Source organism: Parasteatoda tepidariorum, chromosome 3 (assembly GCF_982258835.1).
Source record: "Parasteatoda tepidariorum strain Cologne lab strain chromosome 3, Ptep-v5.0, whole genome shotgun sequence".
NCBI classification, from domain to species: Eukaryota; Metazoa; Arthropoda; class Arachnida; order Araneae; family Theridiidae; genus Parasteatoda; species Parasteatoda tepidariorum.
Window position 1 is genome coordinate 50646199 of NC_141757.1, and position 10304 is coordinate 50656502.

General features: G+C 31.4%; 2 protein-coding genes across 2 annotated transcripts; both read right to left on the reverse strand.

Moving 5' to 3' along the window:
- Positions 1-1343: 1343 nt before the first annotated feature.
- Positions 1344-4589, reverse strand: LOC139426955 (uncharacterized). The gene is made up of 2 exons (XM_071187178.2): positions 4461-4589; positions 1344-2017 (listed from the first exon to the last, which is right to left on the reverse strand). The coding sequence occupies exons 1-2, from the start codon at positions 4547-4549 to the stop codon at positions 1411-1413; spliced, it is 696 nt and encodes a 231-aa protein (XP_071043279.1). The 5' UTR covers positions 4550-4589; the 3' UTR covers positions 1344-1410.
- A 1368-nt stretch (positions 4590-5957) lies between these two features.
- Positions 5958-8726, reverse strand: LOC139426444 (uncharacterized). The gene is made up of 2 exons (XM_071185344.2): positions 7741-8726; positions 5958-5994 (listed from the first exon to the last, which is right to left on the reverse strand). Exons 1-2 carry the CDS (start codon positions 8724-8726, stop codon positions 5958-5960), a joined length of 1023 nt encoding a protein of 340 aa, XP_071041445.2.
- Positions 8727-10304: the final 1578 nt, after the last annotated feature.

Consider the following 10304-nt stretch of genomic DNA (forward strand, 5'->3'; position numbering starts at 1 on the left):
ATGAATCTTAAAATAGTATTTTTCCTTGAAATTTTAGGTTTTATGATGATTTTCTTCAATCAAAATGTATATATAGTTCTTATTACTCAGCGTATATATTTGATTACATTATGAATTATACGTATTTTAACTTTTTTCAAGCATATTGTGAAATATTTTGTACTTGAAATGTACTACATACAGTAAGCTGAAATTTGATTATAAAAGCAAACTTAAATTAAGGAAATTTACTTCAAAACTAAATATTGACTACTGAAATTCAAAGGGTACCAAGGCAAGAAAATATATTTCCCATGGTTTAAAATGTTTTTAACCCCTTCCTTCTCGCTCCCGTGAAAATGACGGGATTGAGGTTTCGCCCTCTATTTCTCGCTCCCGTCATATTGACGGGCTGGAGTGTTCGGTAGTAACGCTCCAATAAGAATAAATCTAATTCATTTCTTTTGCCCGGAAAACATTTTATTTCTCATTTTACACACCAGGATATTTTTAAGATAGTTAGGTAATCTTAAACTAGCTGCAGCACTAATCAAATACGTAATACAAATACAAAAGTCAAAAAAATGGGCATTTTTGTGACCGTTTTCTTGAAAATTAACCGATCGTTAAGCGGTTAAATATCAAATTCAATAAAAAAAATCATAATTATCTTTCATTAGAGTTTATCTATTAATATTTTATATGGTCATTCATGATTGTAATGGAATCTTAATCTTGGTATTTATTAATAATTTTCGTTTACATCAGACGGGAAACTGTAAAACGAATTTTCATGTTCCGACACCGATCAATTCCGTTTGGGATAGAGTTTATTGTACTTGTCTAAATCGTGTACACTTATTTGGAATGAATAACGTACCGTGCATTGGTAAGGGTGATATAAATCATCGCAAGAAAAACATTCTTGCAACACCCAGCATGTGGGACAAAGTGCTGATGTCTTCACGATATCGAACTTTGCATCATTGTGGCAAAATGGTCAGATTTGCTCACCAGCCACAATGCAGGCACCTATCAATATTAATAAGCTTAGTTAGCTCCAAACCATCCTCGAGAATAAAATCCCAGTCCAAACAGTAGTTGATCAGTGGTTAACCAGAGAATCCCAGTGGCTAATGTACGACAGCTAGCTCAGTACATTAGATCGACGATTATTGTTAATTGTTACTACTAATAACTTTTCGCAAAAAATTTGCCTTTAGAAAAATTTAGATACAAAATAAAACGTTTGCTAATTAAAATAATTTTTACCCATATCTAACTAGTTATCTAATCTAATCAAATTATCTTTATTTTTCTTCGAAATCAATTGCCATGATTTACATGATCTAATATCTCTTGTCCAAAAATCAGTTCTGGTACCTTATTGCTGAACATTTTTTGTATCAAAGCAATTGAGACCACTTATCTTTAAATTTGTCTTTTTCTTAAAGCCAGTTTCAATTCTTCAATCATTATGAAGCTTTTTTCCAAAACAGCATCTTCAACTTCTTGATATTGACCTTTAACGTATGTAATGAGACGGTTATTTGTATCTTCTTTTCCATCCTCATCATTAAAAGCTTTATCATTAAATTTAAATGAATCATTATGACTTAGTTTCCTCAATCCTTTTGTAACTCTGTTTCCGCTGTTATCAGTGAAAAAGCAGTTAACGATGTTAGCGGGGATCTGCTGATGCGTTTTGTTTCTTTGATTGTTTATTTCTGGGATATCGAGACTGTTTGAAGCATTGTCGAATTTTGGGTTTGAGTTGTGACTTTTTCTTGAACGTAGCGGTGATATTCTTCTGTTTCCACGTTTCAAATAATTTTCGTCTGAAAAGTCTTCAATTGAAAATTCCAAAAGTATCTTTTTAGACTCCTTTTCAGCAACCATAGATTCGTGGCTCTTTGGTCCTTCCAGAATAGTTTTTTCTTGAATCCATCTGGTTGGCTTTTCAAAACTATTTCCATTGCCATGGTCGTTATCGTTTGTTGAGTTACTGTCGATCTTGTTAAACAAGTAAAAAAATCTTCTGTAAGTAAAGAGGGAATTAGAATGAAAATTATTTTCTGAAATAAAAAATTAACACTCACAAAATTAAAGATTTTTTTATAGCGAGAAAAATCTCCAACATTGACAAAAAATAGTTTTCTAATCTCCGAATTAAACAATTGCTGCTGTTGTTGTAGTTACTTTACGTCGCACTAGAGCTGCACAACGGGCTATTGGCGACCGTCTGAGAAACATCCCTGAGGATGATCCGAGGACAAGCCATCACAATTTTGATCCTCTGCAGAGGGGATGGCACCTCTGCTTCGGTAGCCCAACGACCTGCACACGAAGTCGAGCACTTTACGGTAGAACAGTTTAACGAGAACCAATACTGCACAACCTCGGTCCCTACGTAGACTGATCCAAGTGGTCACCCACCCACACACTGACAGCAGCCAGAGATGCTTGACTTCGGTGATTTACTGGGAAACGTGTCTTAACGATCAGTCCACTGCAGGACTTTTTAAACAATTGAGAATATAAGTAATTGCAATCATAAAAAAATTAGAGTTTTAGTAACTGTGTTCTTACTTCAGTGAGGCTTTCCTTAATAATTATAAAAGTATAAAGAAAACATTCAATTAAATAACCATTTATTTCAAAAATATGAATCTCATTAAGTATTAACTTGAAATATAGTGATGCATATTACGAGTTAAATTTATAGGCCTGGGGTGCCTTTTCAAGGATGAGAAGCCAGCAGATTTGCATATCCCGGGTTTCCAGTGGTCACTTGAGGTGTCACTCAAATGCACAGGGACAAAGGGCATTTAGTATTTGCGCTAAGTGTAGGACTGCTCCGGCATAACCCGGACATAGTTTAAACTGAATTAATTTTATTTTGGAGTGGGTTGCTTTCAAAACTTCTTTTGATTTCAGACTGGAAGTTTATGGACTTACATAATTTATCCAGTTGTGTTAGACCAGTTGGAGATTAGAAACAAAAATAGCTAAATTTATATTTCTCAGTTTATAAAGGACATAAGTATGATTTCAAAGGTGAAATAATTAAATAAAATAGAAAACAATTGGTAGAAAAGCGATTGTATTTTACGAGTGCACTATAAATATCAATTTTCATTATTTTTGTATTTATTTATTAAATTCTATATATATATATATATATATATATATATATATATATATATATATATATATATATATATATATATATATATATATATATATATATATATATATTGGGCCATCCAAATATTGAAGGTTTGGTTGGATTACCCTGCAACATAATCGAGTGTTTATCTATTTTTACAATAGTTTTATTAAGGTTAATTTATTAAATTACTATAGAGTTTATTTTATATCTATTTATGTACTTTTTTATTTTTATTTATTATTTTTCTTTATCTTTTCATAAATTCTTGGACCCATATACTCGTTTGGTACTCGAACCTTCAACTTTCTAAGTTCTATTACTCATTTGAAAATTTCATGTACCTCAACTTCGATTCTCAATATATAGGCATATAGTCTTCATCTGACTTGCTGTTGATTTATTTTGTTTCTTACTTGGGGCAGTAGGTGGTATGTTTTTTTTGCAGTAACATAGCACCAATTGCTGTAATATTCCACCAATAAATTGCTTTCGCATTGACTGCATGGTAATACCCCCCCCCCTCTCTGACGATGCTACCATGTATGTCAGTGCTTCCACTTTCATTTCTATTTAATATATTTCTTTTTTGATAGTTAGGTTGTTATTTCCAGTAGTGCTTTGTTACTTCGTGTTACTGATTTTGGTTATCTTCTGCTGTGCAGATACTTGTAATTCTCTTATGAGGTAACAATTTATTTTATTTTATCTTAGAATATTTTCTTCAAAAAACTCAAAGGATATTTATTTTCTATAGGTCGATATCCGTGCAGTTTGTTTTTAAGTTGTTGCACACGTTATCGGTGATCTCGTGCTCTGAGGCTTTATTTGTGAAACGTCAGCTGCGCGAGAAAAGGGAAAAGTTGCTTTAAAGTCAATGTTAGAGTTTTATTTTTATCGAAAGTCATGTTCTCACATCATTACAGAATACAGCAAAGGAACATTCTTATGAAGCTAAGAATATTGTATACTCATTATGTGAAAATTGTAATAAACATACTAACCTCATATCAGAACTTTTGAAATATATATATATATATATACCTCAAAAATCTTATTTAGCATTTAGATTTTGCAGGAATAAAAGTTGATATAACGCGAGAGAATGAAAGCATGAAAAGTTCATGTGCTTCATTCAAAAAAACTAATTATAATTAAATAGATCTGCAGAAGTAGAAGAAAGTTAGTCTACATAGCTTAAAATATATTAAGTTGATAATTATATTAATCTTAATATTTTTTAAGTCTACTCTAGAAAGGTATTACGATTAATATGATTATTTACTCCATATATAGATCAAAAAATACTTACCTGATGGGAATAGAAGACTTTAACATGATTCCAATAAGTATTGTGATGCAAATGAAAAACATACATGCTAGATTGAAAAACCAAGCCATTGAAAGACTTCGAAAATTATGACAGAATAAATTAATTTTGTGTTAGCTCTCTTTTAAACAGATATTGATTTGCTTCGAAATTAAGAAAACTAATTATCTGAATTTCTTTATTTAAAGAAACAATATAATTGCTTAAAACCAATAATCAATCGAACATATTTTTAGAAACTAATTACCAAATTATAATATTAAACAATTAGGAAGGATATTGTTGTTAACCATTTTACAACAAATAATAGTATATGACAATTTTACAATAGATATCGTAAACATAACATTTTAAGTAAATGGATAAAATGGCTCGTTTCCTTAATGTTACTTTAAATAATAAAGAGTATTTCAAATCAATAGTAAATTGCTGAAAAAATGATTGAAATTCATATTTTTAGTACTTTAATTTAACGTCGGTAGCACAAATTATTAAAGGAAAAAGAAAAAAATGCTCTGCAGGGCAGAAAAAAGAAAAATTCCATACTTTCAATTTTTTTTATTTCACTTATTTTAAGATCTTATTAGTCAGCAGTTTAAATTAGAAGTAACTATAATCTTTTCTTTAATTGATTTCATTTAGTATTCTCATTTCTAATACTGCTAGCAATATTTTTACTCTAGCAATAACAGTGATAACATGTTATGTAACAACCATCCGCGCTGCGTTTTTTCACCGGCACTTCTCCAATTATCGTGTCACATTAAACCAGCGAGATTAGTTAAGATTAGTCAGTTTTCGTAAGAAATATGATAAATATATATATATTTTCTTATTATTTTTAGTTCTCATTTGTTTACAATATATGCAAATAAATACAAACATTTTTCAATTAAATAAGTAAAATAATAAAAAGAGCAACTATGTTTTATAAAATTTATAAATAAATCATCAGCATAAAGTATTATTCTCTATTTTCAAAACTCTTCATGGGAAATAATTATGTTAAAAGAGCAAATGCTCTTTTGCCTATCAAGTTTTTAAATTTAAGACATTATAATGTATTTCTCCTAATTATCGGTAAAATCTATAACAAATTACATTAAAACCTATGTTGACTTAGTGTGACATATGAAAAACTCGAATTACTTAATTGTACGAAAATTCTTATTTGAAGCAGTGCTGTTCTCACATAAAGCAAATGTTTTTTTTTTAATCTTTTCAAAAATCAAGTAGTATCTAACAGAAAAAATATCCATTTAGCTAAAAAAAATAACTGCTTTTTTAATCGAAGCTTTTTTTCTTCGTGTCAAAAAATGCAGGCGTTAATGTGTTAAGAAAGAGATAAGTTTAAGAAATGACTGGAATATCCATTTTAAGGAAACAAACGTCAAAAAAAACTGTTTATTATTTTGACAATTTTGAATTAAAGAAGAGTTATTTTATTTTACGCTTCTTTTAATAACACGATTACAATGATTACCTTAAGAGGATTGTGAAAGAAGCATAGTCGTATCTATTAATGTTAATCATGTGTTGCTAATTATAAAATGATTGGTTGAATTACAGACTTAGAAACAATTTGAAAATGTAATTAAGATATGCATCCAACTATGATCGATGTTCTGTCTCGACCAAATTTAATTAGTGCTCCGTCAACTAAAGCTTCCCGCAAATCAGGCTCCGTCATCATTTAGCACTGAAACGTGATCAATTTAGTATCCGAGGAAAGGAAACAAAATAACCGTACGAAAATTTGATTTTTTAAGTTTTTTATCTTAAAATTTATGTTTCGTTTCCTTACTAAAAACATGTTTTCAATTTATTTTGCTTTATTCTTTAGTTAAACTTTAAAATTTTTTTTTATCATATTGAGATTATTTTTCCTTAAAATGTTGTCGTTTTTGTTATTATAGGGGAGAGTCGGGTAGCCCCGCCGACTTAAGGAGTATTGCTTATATTTCTGTATAATATTGAGTAATAGTCAATATTTTTGTATGTTTCTATTGTTTTATCATCTAATTAAATAATGCAAAAAGAATAAACCAAAAAAAGAATAGTTTAACTTAAAAAAATAGAAATTTAAAGAAGCATGTTTATTAGCTCTTTTCAAAATGTGTCGGGTAGCCCCGTCCAGTTACAAAAATTATGTTTTTCGACTGTTTTTTCAGGTGTAAATGAAAATGACCAATGTATTGACAATAGATAAACCTCACTTATCATTTTTATCACAAAGATATTACATATTTATATACTTTCAGTGAATTCTATCATTTAATAGCAATAATTTAATAACAACAATATTTGTTGCTAAAAATGTATGCAACATTCAAATTTGAAGCAATAAAATAATAATCTTTGCAACCGTACATTTATCGACGAAATAAAATTGGGCGCTGATACCCGACATTCATGTGAGTGGGGCTACCCGAAATCCAATTTTTTTGTAAATTTGTAATTACTCGAGCAATTTTTCACATATAAACTTCTTTCTTTGTGAAAATTAAACTTATGACTACATACTTTAATGCTGTATGTATAGAAAAAATTATTTTTTTAGTATTAAAATGAAGTTTAATCGAAATATTCAACCCATTTTTCTTAATTTCATGACTACTGTATTCAACATATTGTTGTGTCACAACAACCAGAAATAAGACGTGAGTTGTATCAAACAATTTATTTAAACATTCACACGAAAAATCACAAAATATTACCCAAACGAAATATCTCTTCTCAGAAAAAAACTCTCTTCTTCAACAACAAAAAAAAGAACATCACTTCTCGTGTGTGTCTCTCAAGCAACATCATTTTAGCATTACCTCTCGAGGAGTTGATGCTTTTAGCTCAGTTGTCACACTGTTACGTTACAGTCTAACTCCTCCCTTCCACAGAGTTTTCTTTGCAAAAGTAGGAAATGGCAAAAAAACATACATAAAATTTTGTCAAAACTGATCTATATAGGTTGACATAAAACTGTTTTGTTTATCGGTATATAGGAAAATAAAACAGTAAAGGAAAATAAACAGGAAAATTGGAGTCACGAATCTTTTCAGTGAGTAAGTCATCGTTTTTCGCCGTTTGATGAGAAGTAACGATGTGTTCATTGGAATCGACTATACCGAGCTGTACATTATCTTTATTTTCTACTTCCCTCCTTTCATTCATATTTTCTTGTTTTCGAGTCATTACAGCACTTATCATTGGGACTTCAAACGAATTTTCCAATAGAGCAGCCGTTTTATTACCCAATAAATAATACCCTTTATCAAGAGAATCACCTAATACAGCTGCCTTAGTAACCACTTTTCCTAACTTATAGTTTAATTCAACTACGGCTAATGGAAAACAAAATGATTCTTCCTGCATTGGAGTTTTTATCCAAACAGATTCACCCGTGTACATTTCAGGTTTTACAAATCTCCTATGAATTAAATCCAAGGTTGCGCCAGTGTCTCGTAGTATTGAAATGCCAACGCCATTTACCACGCCAATGCTCGTATATGGTGTCATTATATCAGGAAACCTTGATTCCGAAACGTGAAGCGGTGCCACAGTTTCAGAATTTGTTTTCGCCTTGGGACATTGAGGGCGTAGATGATCATAAGAACCACATTCATAGCATCTAAGCTGTCTTCTTTCAAATTCTCTTTCGCGAACATTTTCTTTAACATTATTTTTCTGCCAAGTCAACTTTTCTTCAGTTCTGGTATCACTTTGGTTTAGAGATCGCCAAGAATCATCTTGGTTACTTCGATTATAAGACACAGACTTTTCCTTGAAACTGTTTTTTAAACTTTCATAGTCGTCCAATTTTCCGGCTAATTTGGAATAAGAATTCAATTCCATCCAATCTTCAAGAAAATGATCTCTCATGTCATTTGGTACATGACGTTTCATTTGCTCGGTAACCATCAAACTCTTAAGATCATCGAAAGTGGTAATTTTTACTTCAGAAATCCATTCGCTAAAATAGCAATTTAATTCTTGAGCAAAATTTCGCCAAGATTTTTCAGGTGATTTAAAATGTCGATAAAAATTTTGTTTGAGTTCATCTGCATTAAGCTTATATTGTTTAAGAATCAATTCTTTTACAAAGTCGTAGTTATTGGCATCATTAGGAGACTCTCTCGCCAACATATTTGAAATGTCGGGTGGTACTACGCTCAATAGGTAAGGCACCCATTCATCTTTAGGAATTTGTGCAATTTCTGCTCGACGTTCAAAATTTATCAGATACAGCGACATTTCATCTTTACCTTCATTAAATTTTGGTGTTATTTGTAAAATCTGTATTTTATGATTTGTTTCACCTGATACCGGTCTGTTTTGGTGCTGAATTTGAGAATTTGCTTCTAATTCGAGTTTACGCAATTCCAATTGATATTGCCGTTCAAGTTCTTCTCGCCGTTCTTGTCTTTCAAGTTCTTCTCGCCGTTCTTGTTTTTCAAGTTCTTCTCGTCTAATTCTCTCCTCCGTTATACGAGTCAAACACATCTTTACATCCTCAACCTCATAATGTTTACCAGTTTGAATTATTTTTTTAATTTCACAAACATTTGCTTGAGGTGGAACAGATTCACCTAATTCGTCGGCCAATTCTATCAAATCCACTTTTTTCGCTTTATTAAGAAAAGCCATAATTTACAACTGATAAAAAACTACATATACAATCACTGACTACCTTAAATCAACTACTCTTACTATATCCCGCCGCTGCCACCAGTGAAATTCTGTTGTGTCACAACAACCAGAAATAAGACGTGAGTTGTATCAAACAATTTATTTAAACATTCACACGAAAAATCACAAAATATTACCCAAACGAAATATCTCTTCTCAGAAAAAAACTCTCTTCTTCAACAACAAAAAAAAAGAACATCACTTCTCGTGTGTGTCTCTCAAGCAACATCATTTTAGCATTACCTCTCGAGGAATTGATGCTTTTAGCTCAGTTGTCACACTGTTACGTTACAATATTTTCAAAACTATTGTTTACTATGTTAACAGCTGCATAAATACTTGAAACTTTGAAAATAATCTTCTTTTAATATAACAATCAATGCCCGATGGCCCATTCACTTGAAAAAATATTCTATACATATGAAATTGATAGTGGGCGGAGGTACCCGCTGGGTGGGGCTACCCGACTCTCCCCTATAAATTAAATGTTTATTTCAGTCACCAATTTCTAAAATATCTTCCATATCGTAGTACACTCTCCAACTTTTTAACGATTCTAAAACATTACAGACGAAATCGAATTTCCCCAACATTTTATAGTTCATTTTATAACCGTCATTGAACAGCTGACCCTATTTTGAGCTTATGACTACCAATATTCAACTCCGTAGTCTTGTAATTTTGAACACAATCCAGAAGACAAAGAAACTCCAGAATCAAGCATTGGGAGAAATTTTGCCTCCGTAGAGGACTTCTTGATGGAATTTTACCCGCATTTGCTTTACATGGAGAGGAAAACCTCGAATACCTACCATGGTTAGTCAGAGGGCAGGAGGACTCTAACCCAAATCCGTTTATTACTGAGTATATTTTACGTCATCACTGTGGTCGCTGCGAGGTAGCAGCGGAATTCGTATCGACCAGCCATTGCTGGGATTCGAACCTGTTCACTACATTGGGAGGCAAATGTTCTATTTCCTGAGCCACCATGGCTTAACAACCGACATTAGAGTTTTCGGAAGCAAAACTGTTTCACATATGGTGTAAAGTAAAGTAATTTTTGGTGTAAACATTTCGCATTTTCATCGTGGGCAGCTTTCATACATCCTTTAAATTGTTTATAAAAGTTCGTTTTGGTGTTAA

What these genes read in the sequence shown, in the direction of transcription:
- LOC139426955 (XM_071187178.2), bottom strand. Translation starts at nt 4,549, where the DNA reads ATGGCTTGGTTTTTCAATCTAGCATGTATGTTTTTCATTTGCATCACA. An exon ending in AAGTCTTCTATTCCCATCAG is followed by an intron (nt 2,018 to 4,460) that starts GTAAGTATTTTT and finishes CTTTACTTACAG; the next exon opens with AAGATTTTTTTACTTGTTTA.
- LOC139426444 (XM_071185344.2), bottom strand. Translation starts at nt 8,726, where the DNA reads ATGTCGCTGTATCTGATAAATTTTGAACGTCGAGCAGAAATTGCACAA. An exon ending in GGTGATTCTCTTGATAAAGG is followed by an intron (nt 5,995 to 7,740) that starts GTATTATTTATT and finishes TAACATTAATAG; the next exon opens with ATACGACTATGCTTCTTTCA.